Here is a 20880-nt window from a genome sequence, read left to right as displayed (position 1 = left end):
CCTTGCATCCTTTTCTTTGTTCATTGATTTGTTTGTATTTAAAATTATGAGGAACACAGGGTAAAATCAAGCTTTCAGCTTTCAGAGGTGGCTTCCCATCATAATCCTCACCAATTTGTGCTTGAAGTGTGTGTGATTTTTTTGGAGGCCTGCAATGCTGGTGGGATGGAAGCTTCCTTTCTCATGTCCAATTTGAAAGTTTCTTGATATCAAATTTGATGTTGTTGCATTTAGAGCCATGCAATCAGCCATTTTCTTAAGTAATTATTTTAATTTTTTTTATTAATGTTATAGTGATTTCCTGTTCAGAGACAGATTGCTAGAAATCTCAAATATATTTATGCTGAGCAATTGTCAATAACATTAATTCCATATCTTTTAGGAAGGAAATCTAAGTCATAAATATTTAACTTAAAACTAGGAGATTTTCTCCTTTTGAAGCCAAGTGTTTGTTGCAGGCGTCAAACACGCCATAGTCTTGTGTTCAGTGCTTAGAGGAGGAGAAAAACTGACAAGGTTGTTTATATGTACTGAGGAGTGTTTAGTCAGATCATATCCTTTGTAAAAAGCCTGCAAGGAAGATCTTTGCTATGAAAACTGGCAGTGTTGTTTCTGCCTCATCCAGCTCCGTCTGTTGTGCTTTCAGTTGTCAGTGACAACACTTTGCTTTGCTTTCTCAAGCACTGGTGCTGTGTGCTTTGGGCATCTAGGAGAGGGCAAAGATCCTCCTGTAGTTTCTTTCACTTGAAACAGTTTACATTTCAGACATACACAGTGTGCTCTTCCTCCATCTTCTCTTAAACTTCTCTTAAACTTAATTTTTCCGTAGTTTTCTGTAAAAGTGTTCTATAATGGATGTAGTTTGAAACTAGGAGTCTCTTAGACATACATTGCTGTCCCTTTGCTTCCTGTGCTTTCTTTCTGGAGTACTAAGGAGTGCCAAAATCTTAAATAATTCACAATTGAATGATGATTCACCATGTGTGAATTCTATCTGCTAGTTTTGGATGAATTTCAAAGCTTTAAGATACTGATTAGGGAACCTATCACGAGTTGTAGAATGGTTTGGATTGGAAGGACATTAAAGATCATCTAGTTCCAACCCCACTGCCACAGGCAGGAACACCTTCCACTAGACCTCTCTGGTCATCCTGTTCTAGTGTCTCACTATTCTCACAGCAAAGAATTTCTTTCTAATATCTAAACTAAATCTGCCCTCCTTAAGTTTGAATCCATTCCCCCTTGCCCTGTGACTACAGGCCCTTGTAAAAAGTCCCTCTCCAGCTCTCTTGTATCCTCCTTTAAGTACAGGAAAGCCCCAGTGAGATCTCCCCAGAGCCTCCTCCAGGCTGCAGAGCACCACTTGTCTCAGCCTTTCCTCATAGGAGAGGGGCTCCATCCCTCTGAACATCTTGGTGGCCTCCTCTGGCCTCACTTCAGCAGGGCCATGTCCTTCCTGTGCTGGGGACCCCCGAGCTGGGTGCAGCACTGCAGGTAGGGTCTCAGCAGAGCAGAGCAGAGAGGCAGAATCCCCTCCCTCAGCCTGCTGCCCACAGGGCTTTAGGTGCAGCCCAAGACAGGTTTGGCTCTCTGGACTGGAGGGCTGGGTCCCGCCCAGCTCTCATCCACAGCACCCCCAGGTCTCAGCACAGCTGCTCTGGGTCTGTTCCTGCCCAGCCTGGATTGGTACAGGGGTCACCCTGACCCAGGTGCAGCATCTTGCACTTGGTCTGGTTAAACCTCATGAGATTGTTAGGGTTGTGCAGGGCCCTCTGGATGGCATCCCATCCTCCAGGTGTGTCAGCTGCACCACTCAGCTCGGTGTCATCTGCAAGCTTGCTGAGGCTGCACTCCATCCCTTCGTGTGCGTGACTGATGAAGAGATTGAACCCTTGGTGTGGTTTAGCCCTCTGCTAAGCTGACTGAAACTTCTCCAGAAAAATGGAATATTGCCTTCAGCCATGTCAAATTGCATGTGATAGTTTGGTGAGTTAGTGTGACGGAAGCACATCCTGGGCAGCTGGTGACGAAAGAGGATGGCTTGGAGGTGCCTTGGGTGAGCGCTGCTGCTCTCATCCTGTACCACAGCTGGGTTTAGTCACGCGCGGGCTCCGCTGGGCGGAACGTTGGTGTGCGTCTGTGCAGCGCTGCACTCAGCGGCCGTGCAGCCCGCTGGGAGGGCTGGCGATGCTTTCAAGACTCAGAGGTGTCGTAATTCTTCAGAAGAGACTGTCCACAATGTGTTGTAAATTAATTACAATGTTGGCATCAACAGGAGAATCTTACAGCAAAGACAGCAAATGTGGAAAGCTTAATGCTAAATATGTCAGCAAAAAAATGAAACGTGGACATCTCCCACTTTCTTCTTGAACTGGAGGTCATGAGTAGCCACATAAAAAGGCTGTAATTTGTTTTGTCTCAGCTGTTAGGACATCAGAACACAGCTTATATGGGACCAGGTCTGTACAGACATTTAATGGAAACTCACCAAATTATTTGGCTTCACAAACAGCATCGGAACTGTTTTAGCAGCAAATTAAATACTTGCCAAATGTTGTCATTTTGCGACTGAGATGTCCAAAATACACAGACGCTAGCCAAAGTGATTTGGAAACTTTTTGTTGTCTGTCCAGATTGTTTGACTTGACATTGTCACTTAAGCTGGGAACACAAAGGTTAACTCCCCACTGGTTCCAGGAATTAAAGACAAGTGGTAGCTCTAAAGAGCAGGCAGTATTTTCTAAAACATAATAATAAAGCAAAAATGTTGATTTTAACTACTGCAAAGAAAAGAAGATGAATGCTGTTCTGAGTGTGTCACACAGTTACTGTTCCAAATAACCAGTATTTATTGCACTGGGGCTATAAAATGTTCCTTTGTCCCATTTTTGCCTGGCTATCTCTCATCTCAGCTACTTCAGTTCTTCCTTTTTTGGCCTGCCTCTCCCTTTTTTGTGCCTCTTCTAACTCCAGTTTTCTGTTTCTGATTGTGTCTCTAGAGGGGCATTGCCTTTCTATTTTGCATTGAATGCTTCATTGTTGCCTCTACCTTCTGCATAATTTTACATCTGCCTGTAATAGATTTCCTCATGATTTGGCTTTTATATTATTGTTGGTATTAGTACATGCATCACTACTCCATTCTGAGTTAAACAGCAAATTTTAGTATTGCAAATTGCAAGTAAGAATCCCCTAACAGTTACTGAGGTTTGATTTTGTTATTTAAACACTTGTTTGTGGTACAGGTGCTTTGGGAAGGACCCTGTGCTGGTTCTGATGCTCCTGGAATGATTGCTGTGTGCAAACACCATTCTGTGTCTTGCTATTGAGTCCCTCTGAGGTGAGGGACTGCTTTAGCACTGTAATTAGTAACGTTAACACAGTTTTCATCACAGAATCACCCAATGATTTGGGTTGGAAGGGAACTTCAGAGGTCATCCAGTTCCAACCTTCCTGCCCGGGGGGTTGGCAGGGAACTTGGACCAGGTTGCTCAAAGCCCCATCCAACCTGACCTTGAACACTGCCAGTGATGGGGCATCCATAACTTCTCTGGGCAACCTGTTCCAGTGCCTCACCACACTAATCATAAAAAAATTCTTCCTTGTATCCAGTCTAAATCTACCCTCTTTCAAATTAAAACCTGTCATCCTGTCACTGGGTGAGGGGTTGACCTTGGCCTCCTGTCAGATGCCCACTCCAATGTTCTATCACCCCCTGCCCCCCAGCACCACAGGGAAGGAGAAAATAAGAGGGTTAGAAAAAAAAACTATGGTTCACAATAAAGGCAGTTTAATAGAGAAAAAATAGGATTGTGACATGGAGCCCTGCTTGTGCTCCCAGCTTAGAGGCACCCTAGCAGTAGCAGAGGGGTTTTAGGTAGTGCCAACTTCTGCCTTCCTTCTGGTCCACATACACAAAATAGATGAAAAATGCAAGCAAACCCATTTTGAGAGTAATCTGGGGGCCCAGGTGGGACCCTGTGGGCTCCCCACCTGGTGAGTGAGGTGATGGCATTTGACCCAGGCAGTACTGGGTGAGTTCCCCCGATTGTCCTTGCAGGATCCACACTCCCTGGGAAGATCCTGAAACTGGGGACAGCATCAGTCATTGGGGGTTCAGTAGGTAGGGTAAAATGGGGTTCACTGGTGACAGAAATTCAGGAAAAACTGAAGAAAATGAACAGTACTTCAGGACTGCCATCAAGCTGGATGGAATTCTGTGTCAGGATGAGTGGCTGGAATGCTGGAGGGGAGACCTTCTGAGCACTGGCCCTGGGGAGGTTCCTCTGATATGACCCTCCTGCCTCCTGTGTGATACATTGAAAGGCAGAATTGCTTCATACCTGCTCACTATTCCCCATCACCTTCTTGTCCATCACAGGACAAACTGGAAATAATTTCCAAGATCTGTTGCTCTATCACCTCCCCAGGAATGGAGGTGCAGTTGGCACCTCATCCTAGTGAGGGTCCTGGAAAAGGAGAGGAGTGTGGTGTGCAATGGTTGAGGGAGGAGTAACACCTGGATGGTCTTTGTTTTCTAGGAGGAATAACAGGGAAAGACCAGGGAACTGTCTGTGTCACAAAGAAAAAAAAAAAAAGGCAGCCTGTGGAAGAACTAGCAAACTGGTAACAATGGGCATGGAGAAGGCTGAGGTACTCAGTGAATTTTATGCCTCAGTTTTCACTGGCAACCTCTTCTCTTATGCCTCTTGAGTCAATGGCTCTCAAGGCAGGGATTGGGGAAACAAAGTCCCTCGTACTGTGAGAGAAGATCAGGTTCGAGAGCACCTGAGGAACCTGAACATACCTGAGTCTGTGGTGAGATGTGTCTGAGAGTCCTGAGGGAATGGCTGGTGGAGTTGCCAAGCCATTCTCCATGATACTGGTAGTCACGGAAGTCAGGTGAAGTCCCAGGTGACTGGAAGCAGCCTGTGGAGAAAACAATCAGTGAAATGCTCCCAAGTTCACAGGCAGCAAGCACAGGGAGTGCCCTGGAGCACCGGCTCCTCTGGGTGCCTCCAGTGTGAGCAGCAGTTGCTGGTGGGATCTGGTGGGAGTTGTATGTCTGGGCACCAGGATGCACATTCCAAACCACCTTAATGGGCAGCACTTGCTCACAGGACACCAGCTGAAAGACCTGCAGGGCTAGTTCTGGCTGGGGAAGGGATACGGGGACACTTTGGAAAACCCTGGCCAAGCCCAGCCTATTCATCCAGCTTAGTGCCAGGGTGTGAATGCTGGAGCAGCTCTGGGTTCCTGGTGCCCTGCTAAACCTCCTTTCCTGGTGCATGACAGTCCCTTGGGCAGTGGCACTTGCCTGCTCTCTGCTCCCCATGGTGAGGACATGCACAGAACCAGCCCTGACAGGAGTGTCCTCATTGCTGTCACCACCAGTGCTGCTCTGACATGGCAGAGTTGCCCTCCAGAAAGCCCTGGGGCTTTTCTCAGGCCCACATGGGGACTTAATTGACCTCCAGACTGCTCTGAGGCCTCACCTGGGCCTTGCTGGGACTCATTGGAGGCCCTTGCTGCCCTCCACAGGTCCTCCCACTCTAAAAAGGTCTAAACATCCCCAAAAAAATCACTTTTAATTAGAGATTCACTTCTGTAGATAATCTGGAGGTTGGTATAGGCTACATTTATTGAAGCTTTTTAGTCCCACCTAGATCATCTTCCTCCAAAATAGGACAAAACAGGACAAAATAGAAGGGCAGCAGGGGAATCCAGTGGGCCTCAGCAAAGCCCAGATGAGATCCTGAGTCACTACAGAGAGTGACCAAAGCAGAGGGGCAGAATCCCCTCCCTGGCCCTGCTGCCCGTGGGGCTTTGGATGCTGCCCAGGGCACGTTTGGCCTTCTGGGCTGTGTGTGCACAGTGACAGCTCATGTCCAATAAACCTTCCACTATCCCCAGCTTCTCCTCTAGGCTGCTCTCAATCCATTCACCCCCTGCTCTGCACTGTGGATTGCCCCAGCCCAGGTGCAGGACCTTGCACTTGGCCTTGTTGAACTTCATGGGGTTCACGTGGGCCTCCAGCCTGTCCAGTTCTCCCTGGACAACCTCCCTTCCCTCAAGTGACTCCCCTGCAGCACTCAGCTTGCTGTCATCAACCTCCCTTCCCTCAAGTGACTCCCCTGCAGCACTCAGCTTGCTGTCATCAACCTCCCTTCCCTCAAGTACTCCCCTGCAGCACTCAGCTTGCTGTCATCCTCAGACCTGGGGAGGGTGCACGGTGTGCACCGAGTTTATCGGAGCCCTTCCCTTTGCACAGATGGACAGGGCAGGTCAGCACCTGCCATGGCCCTCCTGACAGTTCCTGCAGCTGCCCAGGAACGTTGTCCCTTTATCACTAACTTGTAGGGGCCTGTTGGGATTTTTAGCATAACTCATTGCTGACACTGTAAACTGACTGTTTTCCATCAAAACTGAAATTTCATTCACTTGATGTTCAAGTTCAGATGTTGTCTGAACCAACACAAGCTGTTTTCCTGATCCAGCTGAAATTTACTCACAGTGGTCCTTCTGGATTATTAGCTTGACCCTTACCTACTTTTCATTAGCTACATTCTCCAAAACTTCTTTTGTAGGCAAACTGTCTTGCCCACAGAGGTGAAAAGAGCTCCTCCATGGACTTCACAGGTCATGGCCTGAGGAAATCAAGGTCTACAAACTTCTACCCACATTCCCCACTGTACCACCCCAGGCCACAACAGGATCAGTGAAATGAACCACTTTTAGAAGGAAAATCTTAATTAGTCTCTTTGGACACTTCTGTTCCTGTTGATTTCTTCTTCTTTCTGTTTCTTCTTCATCTGGGCTTTGACTGCACGGGACTCATTCAGCTTTTGAAAGAGAATAGAATAAGGTGTACAGGGCAATAGGATATGAAGAAAAAAGTATTCTCTTTTATTTAAATTGTTGCTCTATTCAGATAATTAAGTAGAATTATCATAGGAATGAAAATCAAATTTCCCTTCTCCCCAAGGAATCCAAAAAATGTTGCTATGTACAGAATTTACATTTGTATGCAATAGTTGATTATTATTATGGACTCCAGAATTTGGTATTACCAGTTAAAACACCCATACTGAAGCTAGAGCAGGATATGTCCATCCTATACATTTCATAATGTTCTTTAAACTTTATAGGCATGCTTCCAAAATTATTGCTCTTCCAAGGATGAAAAACCTTCTTCACCTTCTTCACATACAGTTATCATCATCCACAGTCTGCATAATTAAATTGTATTCCTTTTTAAGCAGGTGAGAAGTCAGGAAAAACAGGCCAGAAGTGCAAATGTGTTTAGGGTTCTCTTTTCTGTGGGAGGCATATGAAAAACGATACAAAGCAGGTGTGGAACAAAAAAAAATCTGCTGATAAATCAACAGCTGTTAGGCATCTTGGTAACTTTGGATGGAAATCCTTAGTTTCATGAATTTTCTTACTTTTGCTTACAGAAGCTTCCTTAGTTTTCATGGATTATTTGGCAGAAAGTTTTTCAGGTTTGGTTCAAACTGCTGAATCTCTGTAACTCCCTTTGTAACTCTAGTCCATGGGCACTTCAGACACCCAGTTTATCTTTAAAAATTAGAGGCCATGAAGAACTTGGCAGAATCTCTAACTTCACCTTCAATCAGATGACCACAGAAAGGATTTCAAAGATCCATGTGCAATTAAAAGAACCGGAACTCAGTCCTGGTGTGTTACTAATAGGACTTTGCTTCTTTAACTCAGCTTCATTTTCCAGTCTGAACCTTCACAGCTGTTCTGCATAAGGAAAGTTGCTCTGAGCTGGTAGGATTGAAGGTTTGTAACCAGGTGTGCTGGGACACACCCGTGTTGCTGATGAGTGGAACTGAACACGGGGTGAATGCGTCTTCCACAACCGGAACTGTCAGTCTCAGTCTGTGTCAAGGGTACCAGGCCCCTTCCTAAGAATCCTTGGGAACAGCCATCCCTGCTGTGCAGCTCAAGCAGAGAGCTCTAAGTGCTCTGGCAGGACCTGTGCTTCCCTGCCAGCCCAAAAACAGTCCCCCATAAAGCAAGATCAATGTTTGATGAGAGCATAAATGTATCCTGCTGCTGCCAGCTTTGTCTCTGTATGCCACGGAAATAGCAGCCTTCAGTCTCCTTATTCAAGTGTATAAAATGCATAGTAGTAAACTGTGCATTGCCCCCTTTCAATTGCCTGGACATAAGAAACAGTTACTGTCCTTCTGGTACACAAATATTCCGCCAGGAGCAGGTGACAGGCAGCAGCAGTGTGTGAGCAGCACTATTCAGATGTGTTCTTCCTGGGATCCTGATGCGCCTGAGGTTCACACATTAGCAGCCTTGGCTTTTTAATCAGGGAAATGAAGCATCCATAAGCAACAAAACAAGAGGCTTGAAATCATCCTCATTTGTATTATACAGAATTTCTATATTCATCAGTACACAAGTGATTGCTAAACAGGTCCTCACTACATTTACTTGGATTTCCAAACAAGGTGGTTATTATGCAAACAGGTTAGCTTTGTGGAGGCATCTCCAGGATGAGCTTAACCCTGTCCTGTTCGGTTCCTCTTGCCTGAGCCTTATAGGTCTGTAAATGTTCATGTTCATGTTGTTGTAGGGAACGGTGGCGTTTTCGGCCGTGTAGTGCGGCTGGTAGTAGTTAGGCTGGATGGCCTGCTGTGCAGGCGGGGGGGTGAAGGACACATAGCTGTGGAAGGAATTGACTCGCTGCAGAGGTGACTGCGGGCTGAAGTTGCTGTTGAACATGAGCGTTCTGGGGGTCTGCTTGCTCTGGTGGGTGCTGCCGGCGGAGAGGCTGCTGAAGTCGGACAGGGTGTTGGCGCTGCCCTGCTCGCTGTAGGGGAGGCTGCGCGGGGGCGCCCAGCTCCGGCTGAACAGGAAGGGGAGGCTGCGCGGCGGCGTCTTGGGGCCCCGCACGGGCTTGGACAGCGCGTACAGGTGCCGGAACTCCTCGTCAAACAGCTCCACAACCTGGCCCGTGAACTTGGAGAGGAGGTTGCGGTGAACCTGGCCGCAGAGCCACGTGAAGCTGGAAGAAGAGACAAGGTAAGGGTTAGAGTTAACGCCGGCCATCAGGAACTGCAGCTCCCCGCAGGGGTGATGCGATAGGCAAATGTGTTTTACCGCTGAAGCTTCTTGTCTAAACACAGGATGAAGATGGTGTCGAAGTTGAATTTCAGGTCAGTTCACATCAGTGCTCTTTAACTTGGATCAATCTTTGTTATTGCAGCTGCCTCTAAAACCTTCAAGAAACCTTGCAACGTTATGCAACCTCGTGAAGGGAGTGGTGATCCAGATCCACTGCACGGATAAATGTCAGATACAATGCCCAAGTTATGGGTGTCTGTTCCATGGAAAGGAGTTTAGACCCCTCTTTTGGGGACCTCTCTTCCATGCACAGTGCTTAAATTCAGGTCTCGCCATGTCTTATCTGCACACACATAAATTGTACCTTTTACCCTGCAGCATGCCATTCCACTGGGTGACTCTCAGTCACTCCAAGCGACATCATAAAGACTAGGAAAAAAGAACCATCCTTTGTTTCCATTTTTCCATAATCTTTCTGCATTGGTCAAGAGAAACACTTAAAAACCCAACCTTCCTGTCATGTCCATACCACAAAGGAAGCTGCCACACCTGACAAATGCTTGTTTTCTTCACTAGAGAAAATGAAATTACAAATATTTCCTACAGCATTTCCAAAAATAAATGTAATACTTTGCTATAAAGTAAGGGAGAAACACCACAATAGTTTTAATTCTGGTAGTTCAGAGACACACCTTAGGATAACCCACAGCTTTTAAATGATTTTTCTTTTATGTGCTTCCCTAATCCACTCAACAAACATAAATTTATAAAACCACAAGCCAGCTTGATTGTGTTGTGCAGGCTGCTGTGTCTGAGCAGCAGCAGCACCAATAAAATGAGCATAGTTGAGAGAATGAATTATAATTACTCCCTGGACTGACCAGGGCTTGAGCTGTGCAGCAGAGGATACGGAGCAGCGGTGGATTTCAACCTGAGATTATTCTGTGCTGGCAAAACTCTGCCATGGTTATTCCTGCGTGACTTTATTAGCTATGCTGGATTTGCACAAGGGCTGCCGAGAGCCAGATTTGGCTGTAGGTGTGTGCACTTAAAATCTTGTCATGTTTTGATAAAACTCCTGTGAAGCTCAATGGGACTGACAGCCTGAGCTGATACTGAGGCAGCAAGACACTCAATTTACATCTGCTTGTCCAGAGCATTCCTAAGGAGGGTTGGGTTTGAGGTATACAGTGATTTTATACTGTTGCTTCAGGAGCAGGGGGAGGAGTGAAGAAATCAGTAGGTCAATGCCACTGGGCACCCATACAATTTATGCTGTACATTTTATGATTGGACATGAAAACACATAGTAAGTTACTAAAACTCAGGTACTTCTCATCCACTGTGTTCAAATCATTCTAAATTTGGACAAACCTTGGGAGCCAAGGTAGAGAGCGAGCTAACTCCCTGCTGGGTGTGTAACATCTGCTGTGCCACCTCAACATTGCCTTTATTCAATGAGCAGTGCTCTCTAAACCTTGGCATGTCCTTATCTAACTGTTAAAGACACAATAGGTCAGGAATAAATTAAAAAATGCACACAATTTTTCTAGGATATCTATATTGAAGGTTACAAACTCATGAAAAGGCTGAGGTCTAAAGTATCATGTTTATACTTTATGTGCTAGAGATAGACCTAGTTTATAAAAGAAAATTTAGACAAAAATCAATTACACTTGTAAATGGCTGTTAAAAGCCCAACAAAATCAGAGGAAGAAACCTATTCTGCCCAATTTTGATAATTTACTCCCACATGTATCTTCCTGGAGTACCTGACAGACAGGGTCATTGATTTCACCTGTAATCCTTGTAAACAGAGAAAGATCAAATGAACAACCCAGAGATGCTCCAAGAACCAATGGCAAATGGGTCAGCTCAAAGTTACAAGGTAAGATCTTTGTGATTATAGACAAATGCTTGTGGACTGGTTGTGTAGTGAGTCACAGCAATTTACAGCCTGTGTACTTTGCTGGAGAACAAAACAGAACTTGGCATAAAAGACTTAACAGGTTTTCATTGGCTTAATGCTAAGAGAAGATGCATTGTTTAGGTTTTAGGCTTTGTTTTGCTCCTTAGTTTACAATTGTGAGTGCTCTTTTGGGACAGGCTCAGAGAAGTCTGAGCCATCATGTTAGTGTCACCATCCCAGAGGGAGCTCTTTTCTCCCAGGTTTTTTTGGGTGAGGCCCATCAAAAGAAGAAAAAGCACACAGAAATGATGCCTGGCTTGGGGCCAACACAGACAGATACTGCTCAGCCATCTTTCCAGGGCTTTGTCCTATCTCCTGTTACAGACCCTCTCATTTATGGTGTTCTCAGTCAAATCCCACCTCTTCTGTTCAGCACTGGACTTGTTTTATACTGAGTGTCCTCTGCACTGCTGGAGCTGCAGTTCAGTAGGGATGTTCTCATCCCTGTGTTCACAGTGCTGCAGCAACGTGCAGCACAACACCCATGGAATCTGAAATGGAAGGAAGGATGGACTGGGGTTTTCAGCTGGGCTCAGGTCTGGGTTACCCCAGATGTTTGTGTTGCCTGCTGGTAACAGGATAACCTGTGTGGGACAAACCTGCCCCACCTGAAGTGATGCTCCTGGCAAAGCTTGTCCGTGTGAGCTGTCAGGTGCTGACTCTGAAGAGGCCAGTGGCTTTCAGAGTGGCAGCCAGGGAGATACTCAGCTGCCCCTGGGGATCAAGGTCTGTGCTTTCTGCTGTTTTCATTCTGCCTTCTTTAGGAATGCTAAGTTCATGCACTATCTAATTTCAAAGTCATTAAAAAATGGAATAACAGTTACCATAGGATGAGGTAGAGTGACAGAGACAGCAAAAAGAAATACTGCATTCTAACCCCTCACCACAGACACTGGCAACAAAAATTTAGAGTATGTCCTGAAGGGCCATTTTATTTCCTCAGCCTGTCCCCCCCTCCCACTATTACAACTGTCACGCAGAGCTCAGAACTTGGGTGAAATTTGGTGTTGTGTTTTAAAATCTTTGTATCAGTTTTAAGATCTACTCCAATGTGATTTCCAACAAATGCATAGCAGAAGAGTTTGAGTCTGTTTCACTCAACATCATTCTTGTTTATACCTGAAGAGGTTGGTGGATAAGATTTAGGGATAACAAAAATCTTTCAGGTTAATAAAGTGAGAGCTAGCAAGAAATGCCACATACTGGTAGCCAGCTATAACCCATGTGAATTGCAAACTGGTGCTGAATGTGCTGAAGTTAAACAGTCTTTTATAATTTTAAATACATTTGTTCCTCATCACCCTCTCTGTGTGCTAGATATGGAATTACATAGTTTGACAAGGTACTTGAGAGTAGAAGATATTCAACAGCAGTAGAGAGAGACAGAAGTGACTGCACAGGACTTCAGGTGTTTTTAATGTTTTTGGTATCGAAAGAGAACCCAAAAGGAAGCTTCTTGGTCAAAGAAAATAGATCTTGTTCTGTCCTTCTCCCACACATCCTTCACTTCTACTCTATACAAGTCTTCTGTTGGACTTTAATACATCTTTGGCAGTGGATTAAAAAACACCCAAAATAACAAGAAAACAAAAGAACAGTCAGTAAAAAAGCCCCAACCCTGAGTGTCCACTGAGTTTGTCTGGTGGTTCATTTGGAAATGTAATGAAAAGTGGGTGCCTGTGTTAGTGTACATCTGAGCTCCAGCAGCCCATCCCCACAAATTCACTTTTTCCTTTGTTACTGTAGTTCTGTAAACTTCCTGGTGGCACAGCTTTATCAGACCAGAGGCATTTAAGCTTCTAAACTGTAAACTGGGATTAAGAAAAATAATCACATCCTTTAAATTAAATAATCACCTCTTGTATTTTTGTACCTGGATTTCTAGGATACACTTGGTCATTTGTGAAACATATCTATGTAGCCATGGTGCTCAGAAACTTCATTTATTTGATGCAAGCTCAGTCTCCTGAAATTCCCTGACCAGAGGATCTAGGATCTTACTTAAAAATCCAGTTGTTGAGATGCTATATCCACTACCTGAAATAATTACAGCAGCACAAACAAAACAAACAAACAAACAAAGAAAAATTTAAAAAAGGGAAAAAACAAAGTTACTGCAGTTATGTAGGTATATACTGCCTACCTGTTAATGAAACACATGGAGAAACAGTAAGTCTCTGAAGTATTTCTGTTTTACCTTTAATCACTAAATTTGTCATATGAAGAACAAATCCTCAGATAAGCTGAGTGACATATGCTAATTAAGGGATCTCGAGGGAGACAGAAATGTATCATGTCTCATGATCACAACACTTGAGAACCCTAACAATGAGGAAAGCATAATATTAAGCTGTACACATTTCTAGCTTTGCCCCAGGGCTGCACTGGCAAAGTTGTTTACATTAGTTTCTGAGCATTTAAATTAAAACCCATGCTCCATAAAGAATTAAGAGCACCTTTAAAGCAAGTTAAGTAGATTTTGGAAAAATGGCACAAATTTGAAAACATGAGGTGTTTTTTGTTAAACAAAAGCTTCTTACCTTACAAAGATTTCCATGGCACTTTTTTTGGGAAGAAGTATTAAAAATCATAGAGGAGTACCTAGAGATGAAGTGCAATGGCTTATCTCACCTGTAAGATCCAGAAAGCACATATCTCCAGTCAGAGATAAGAAATTTTTCTTGAATTTTTCCTGAAAATTTCCTGCCTGACTTGGCACAGTAAACCTCTCCAGTAACACTGCGGACTGAAATATTCTGTAAATAAAAATAAAATTGAGTGAATTACATACCTTTTAATTAAAAATCAGACAGGGAGGACCCCCTTCCCCCACTGCCTTTAGCTCTTCACTGCCCCAAAGTCAGATTTCTTTATGGACTCTCTGATGGGATATTTGAAGGTTTGTGTCAGGAAGAAACCTAGCCAAGGTCTCTCACGTGCCAGTTCATTGTGGGTATAAACCTGCAGGAAGCTCACTGCAGGTGGAACTGAGCTGTGTGACAGTAACTGACCCTACCTCAGCCAGAAGGAGCACAGATGTGTCCATAGCTGGGAGCAGCCTGTTACCTTCCACTGACACCCCAGGCACAATCTGCTGTGGCTATATACTCCTTTGATTTACACTGCCTGTGCCATGACACAGCAGGGCAAAACCTCTGCTCCTCCAGTCCATGTGGGCCTGCAAGGACACACTCTCCTTAGGAGTGAGGGTTTAAATGCATGCAAACACCTATGAACATACATTATTAATTTCAGCTTCTTTATATATTTGGGATGGAATTCAGCTGTTGAAAACCAGGTGTCTGGTGTATGTGTAAGATGCCCTCAGGTCTCCTGTGTGTCCACAGCTGCCATTCCAGAAGTCTGTGGCCTTGCAGTATCATCCATCCCCAGGCAGATGCCATAGGAGCTCTACAGCATCTCAAGCAACAACTGAAATAATCCCTAGGAGGGGTTCTTTTAAAGCCAGCTCCTTCTGACAGAGATGAAGACAGATTAAACTAACAGCTACCTAAATTTGAGAGCTTTTAACATATTTTATCAGAAATATGTTAAAATTTTGAAGGAGCTTTAACACATTTTATCAGAAACCACACAGTACAACCAAGCTATGGCTATGCAAAAGAGTTTTGTGCACCTTCTCCCTGTGGCTGCCAGACCACAGCTGCTGCAGAGCTATTAAACAGAAGCAGCTCTAATGCCTATGTTAGATAACTCTACTAGGGAAATCTAAGTCCTGTTTTAAGACTTCAGGGCCAAGATTACTTTCATCGGAGGACCTAATGGAAATGCCTTACCTTTCTATAATATCCATGGGAAAACGTAGGCATCTTCAGAGAGGAATTGGGTGTGCTAACACTACCCCAGGAAATCTCTTGCACCCTTTTAATTAGAAGGTGGATTGACCCCAGCATAACCATGCTTTAGCTCAGAGTGCCTGCAGTTAGGCAGACAGCTCTCAGCCCAGGAGCTTCACAGTGCCACAGTACCTTGAAGAGATCCTCAGAAATCTGCAGCTTGTCGCACATCTCCGAGAAAAGATCTACACTGCTGTGATCCAGCAGCAGGTAAACAAAGACCATGCGCTTGTTAGCTGCCTCCAGGAGGTCACAGAGAATCTCAGTGTCTGTGAACACATCCATCACAATGGCCAACACCTTCAGGAAAAGAGCAGAGCCATTAGCAGAGTCAATTTACATCACTTAGGGTTGCTATGAGGACACTGTGATGTAGTTCATTTGTTTAAAAAACATTCCAATAAACACAAATATTTAGTTATCTGTGGATATTTTTTCTGGTTTTCTCCCTGTAAGTGCCTGAATCATTAAACTGATTAAACATATTGTCTCATTGTTTTATTCCTCATATAAAGCCAATATAACGCACAACATATGACAAGATGACACATGAATTTTTAGGTGAGATTTCAGCACTAGGAAATATATTGAAATACTTATCAGAGAATGATAAGGATGTGGCTAAATAAAAGACCACGGCCCTTTCCACAAGGCTCACTAGGTGTCATAAGCCACACACATTCAGCAAGAATCCCTGGATGATGCTTTCTCTTTTATGATTTACACCTGGACAGCCCTGGCTTTAAAAAGCCTCACCCTGTTTTTGTTGGTGGGGTGATAGACTCCAACAGCTCCATATTTTTTAAAACACTGATTTATAAACTAACTGTTAGAATTTGACCACACATCCATGCTCCCCAATTCACAACTGGCAAAAATACTGTAAAAGTCTCAGGACTGGGCATAAAAGCCCTGACAACTATTTAAATGCACAGCCTGCAGCCATTGTGGATCAAGGGAACTGTAAATGTGATACAAAAACAGCTCCATACTAGAAAGTGCTGGTCTTGTCTGGTGTCTGCTGTTGCCCATGGAAAGGGTCAATTCAGCCCAGCTATTACCTGACATCTTCAGGAGGTTCTTGTTTCTCCACTGAGAAGAGGGAACCTTTGATAACTGCTCATGGGATATCACCTTCAATCAAAACAAACTTTACAGCATCTCTGTAGATCTCTCTTATTAACTGCTTCCAGCTTGCTCTGAATCTCACTCCAAAGCCTGTGCCCACACCTAACAGCAAGCTTATTCCTCTTGCCACCATGAGGATATCCTACAAGACCAGGCACATCCTGTGCAGCCATCATCCTCTTCAGGCAGCCAAACTATTTGAAGAGCAGTGAGGATCCCACACCTTCCTCCTGCTGCCAAAGCCTGGTGCTTCAGAAAGAGCTTTGCCATGGCTAGGTAAGCACAATTATGTCAAATATCTCACACCCACACTTCCTGTTAATGCCCCAGCTCCAGACTATTCTCTCTGGTACTGCTCTTTACCACTTGTTCCAAATTTATATTTCTGCACCTGACATTCCTCTCTTACTTGCAGTACTCTTTATTTCTTATGCCCAAATTTCATTTCGTGATTTGCATCAATTCCACAAATGTGTTAAAATTGTAGTGTCCCTTGGCAATCCTTTGCAGTTTGAGATCATCCATAAACACAGTTTTATTCTATTATTTAATTGTGTAATGCATATATCAAATACCAGGCTATCCAGGATGGACCCTTACCAGATGATAGTTAACAACTGCTGCCATTGGAAAACTGTGCTCAAAAAGCAGTTCACAAATTTATGCTGTTAGTGTCACTTCAGCACACTCTCGTCATGTAAATTAGATTATGAAGAAGGTAATGTGAACCATGGGTTTATATGAAATTTGCCAATTTTCCACCTACAAGTTTTCTCTTCTTGGGACAGAAAATTGGTCTGGGTGATATTTTACCTGATGCCTATTTTATTATTCCAGTTTCTTCATCTTTCTGATGCCTCCAACTTAACAGGACTGATCTATAATTCTGCTGGTGTGGTAAGCACTTGTAGGCTTTGAGAGCAGTTGCCATCGGGGATCCTTCTCCCCTGCCATTACACTCTGTGTTATCAGGGCCAGCACCTGCCCTTGCAGGGGAAAAACAAAGTGGAAGGAATGCAGAGGACTGGGAAGTCTGTGCTGGGCAGCACAACTGCATCCTGGCTTGGCTCCTGACCATGCTGGGTGAAACTGCTGCTGCTCTTTTGAATTTATATAAGGGCAAAACTTCTGCATGATGGTAAACACAGCCCTGAAGTATTTTTTTTTCCAGGGAAACAAGAGAGCTGCTAGAACACACATGACATCAGTTTTCTGTCCCACTCCAGCTGCTCAGTTCCTGGTTTCCCAGAGTGTGGGCAGCCTGGCTTTGGCTTGTGGCTGGCACCTCTGTGGCCTCCACCCACCTGTACATAGTCAGAGGCATCTGCACCTTTCCCACATGCCAGGTTACACTGCAGAGTCTCTGTATGGAGCCCACATGACATTTTAACTGATACAGGCAACATTTTAGGGATGAAAGGTTTATTTTCTGATAATTTCCTTCCTCTGGGGATGGCTGCTGACATACCAGACATACTTGCCTTTCTTTGGCCTCCCCTTCACCACATCTCCCACAAATCCTCTCGAACAATTCCTAATGGCTGAGAGCTCACTTAGGCTTAATTCTCATTAATGGTGCAGTGGTCTGAACAGATAAAACCATCCTGCTGGGGTGGTGCATGAGAAGGGACAGAGCCAAGCTGCCCTTTCTGCAGCACATTTAACCCACTGGGTGAAGGGGAAGTTACAAGAGAGAAGAGGGAATCTTTTTTTTTTAAGCCACCAACATAAAAAAATCTTGGAGTCAAAAAAAAAAAATTAAAAAGCACTGCCTGTGTTCAACAACAAGCTCTTCACAGGCACTTTCTAGAGCAAAGCTACACTGCAATGCACAGGGCTGCCTTGGATTAAACACCATGTTCACCTGAGTTTGTAAGAGCAAGAAAGAACTGAGTGCAGAGGGAAAGACAATTCTCTCCTCATACCTGAGTGGTCTTGTGGATGTACCGGCGTATGATGTCTCTAATGTTGCTGTTCTTCTCTGTTTGGAAATACACAGTGGCTGTAGATTTTTCCTTTAAATAGGGTTTCTCTGCAGTAATCCATGTGTGGAGCAGAGCCGGCTCACTGCTGTCAGAAATGGTGGGGAAGTAGGTCCCCGAAGGCAGCGACCCGGCGTCGTTCTGCTTTGGCGCGGCTGCCCCGTCGGCACCCGGGCACTCCTGTGCATAGTAAGACTCCCGGGCGTTATCCTTGATGTACTGAGCTTCCACCGAGGAGAGGAAATCCACCTCACCCTCTTTGCTTAGAGTTTCCAGGTAAGAGTCTGTCCCACCATCCAAGAAGGCGTCGGTGGCCAATCTGATGCTTTCGTTGTGGCTGAAGTCCACTTTTGTCAACTTCAGGGACTGGTTCTTGATATCCTCCAGCCTCTTCCTTATCTTGCCCATATGTCTGGGGTGGTTCATGGCTCTTTGTCGCAGCAGCCGATCTGCCGGGCAGGCACCATGCATATGCGTGCCATAGGCAGGGCAATCGTCCTTCTTGTTTGAGGACTGCATTCTGGCATGAAATCGCCTCGGCTGAACGAATTAACTATGAATAAAAATAAAGAGATCTTATTACCACGGGCAAAGTCACACTCCCTGAATTTGTCTCTACAATTATCTTCAAAACGAACCTGAAGCTTGCTTCTCAGGTGCTGGTGTACTCCGGCAATAATCTGTTTCCAGATGGGACACAAATGCAAAGCTGATTAGATTGCTTATCTGAGAGGCACCCACCTCAGCCCCAGGGCATACGAAGAATTCGAGTCAAATTTACCACGGCCGTCGGATTCGATTGTATTTCCCTTCCTGTCGCATCCTGTGAAATATGAGTGAGGAAAGCACTCAAGCAAAAGCAGGTAGGCTCCCAAGCATCATTACACAATCTTCAAAACAGCTTGAGGCTTCCCTGTCTTCCCATAGTATTCGTTAGGGAGAAAAAACAGCTCTGATGGTGAACTGGAACAGAGACAGCAGCCATGTCCATGGCTGCAGAACAGCAAAAAGGGTCATGGGCTCTGTTCTGCACCTACATGCTGCCAGGCAGGCTTAAAAATAGATGTGAACTTCGTCACTGTGCCCCGTCCGGAGTATGGTGCTATTACCATAGACGATTCACTCACTTATTTCTTTAAAGCTTTGTGACTACGCCATCCTATTAAAAGAAAAATACCCCTTCCCAAACATCCTGAATATTACGTGGAGGGAGGGTTGTGAGCTGGCCTCAAAGCATCAGAAATACAAACACTCATCACTTGATTGTGCGCATTTAGGGCTTTCTTTTTTTTTGGTGGTGGTGGTTGATTTTTTTTTTCTTTCTTTTTTTTTTTTTTTTTTTTCCCAGGCTGCAGCTTCTGGAGTCACGTTGCCCCCGTGGCAGCTCTCTGCTGTGTCATTAGGTGGATGGAGCGCAGGTGACAGGCCAGAGCCCGGGGGCAGCCGGGCCGGCCGGTCTGACCGAGGGAGGCGGGGCGGCAGCACCTGCCCGAGGTGTCCATACCTGCGTGCGTGCCTGGCTGCAGCGCCACGTGTGACACACTTCCCGCACCCGGGTGGGCTGGCCTCGCCCCTGTGGCAGCCCTGTGTCCGTGCCCTGGCTCCAGAGGGATGCGGGATCCGGGGATGTGCCGGCCCGGGCTCTTGTGAGGGCTGCTGAGGCCGTGCGGGGCAGGGAGAGGGTCCCGCCGCCCTGGCCTCGGGAGCACGGCTGTCTTCAGGGACAGTTTTTCAGGGCAGCTTCACAGATTCTGGGGCTATGTCAGGTGCCCTATGGGGTGGGAAAAAAAAATCACACATAAAGATGAGAGAAAGATGTACGAAACACAGAAGGGTACGAAATGGCTCGGATATTAATCCCGGAGCGACCACGTGGGGCCGAGGAGGGGCGGTGGCGGGGCCGGCCTGAGCTTCTGGGGTGGTTTTAAAAACTACCCCGACCCTCCCTCCGCCCCCAACATCCGCCCGCAGCTGCCAGACGCGGCCGAAAGTCACTAATTATCTCCTGACCTGTTCTGCGCAATTAGGCCGAAAATGATGCCATCTAATTACCCTGACATGCAGGACTGTGCCCTGCCAACGCCGATCCGGGCGAGGACAGCCCTCCCCTCCTCGGCCACGATCTCTCCTGGTCACCCCGGTGTCCCTCAGGGTCACCCTGGTCCCCCACATGGGCACGGCGGGGCTCCTCACGGGTTATACTCTGGGGCCTCACAATGTCACCCTAGCGCAGCCCCGCTGTCACGCTGCGGTCCCACATGATCACCCCGAGCCCCCGCACGGCCAGCACAGGACCCCGCCCGCTGTGGGCGGAGGAGGGGCCGGGCCGGGCCGGGCCGTGTCCTCCCGTGGCCCTGGCGGGGAGCGAGGCCGCCGGCAGGAACAAGACCCCTCACGGAGGCCGTCCTTTCAGCCGCCTCGTTAGCGCAGTAGGTAGCGCGTCAGTCTCATAATCTGAAGGTCGTGAGTTCGATCCTCACACGGGGCAAAGGCGGGCAACACTTTTGCTCTCGGCCGCCTCCCCCGCGCTTTTAGCGGTGACAAACTCGCCCGACCGGTGGGTGACTCCCAAGCCGTGCTTGTCGCGATTTCCGAAGCGGCGGTTCCAGGTCAAGGGCCCGTCTCTGCCCGTGCTGGGCTCCCGGGAATAACTCCTGCAATTGTTCCAGCTTTTGGCAGCCGCTTTGCAGACCCTGGGCTGTCTGCGAGCCCTGCAGGGCTCTGGGGAGGGGGAATGGCTCCTGCGGTGGGCAGCGGGCACACCCGGGGTCAGGCTAAGGGCAGGGCCCAGCAGCTGTTGTGGGGACAGGGCGGGACACCAGCCCTGCCTGCGAGAAAC

General features: G+C 46.2%; 1 protein-coding gene and 1 non-coding gene across 2 annotated transcripts; one reads left to right on the top strand and one right to left on the bottom strand.

Annotated features, from left to right (window-relative positions):
- Positions 1-8496: 8496 nt before the first annotated feature.
- FAM83A (family with sequence similarity 83 member A) lies at positions 8497-18482 on the bottom strand. The gene is made up of 4 exons (XM_036378572.1): positions 17985-18482; positions 15064-15231; positions 13706-13830; positions 8497-9046 (listed from the first exon to the last, which is right to left on the bottom strand). Exons 1-4 carry the CDS (start codon positions 18465-18467, stop codon positions 8497-8499), a joined length of 1326 nt encoding a protein of 441 aa, XP_036234465.1. The 5' UTR covers positions 18468-18482.
- A 1974-nt stretch (positions 18483-20456) lies between these two features.
- On the top strand, positions 20457-20529 carry TRNAM-CAU (transfer RNA methionine (anticodon CAU)). Its single transcript has one exon. It is a non-coding gene; the product is annotated as a tRNA-Met (tRNA).
- The last annotated feature ends 351 nt before the right edge of the window (positions 20530-20880 follow it).

Source organism: Molothrus ater, chromosome 1, assembly GCF_012460135.2.
Source record: "Molothrus ater isolate BHLD 08-10-18 breed brown headed cowbird chromosome 1, BPBGC_Mater_1.1, whole genome shotgun sequence".
Classification (NCBI taxonomy): Eukaryota; Metazoa; Chordata; class Aves; order Passeriformes; family Icteridae; genus Molothrus; species Molothrus ater.
This window is presented reverse-complemented; position numbering and strand designations above follow the sequence as displayed.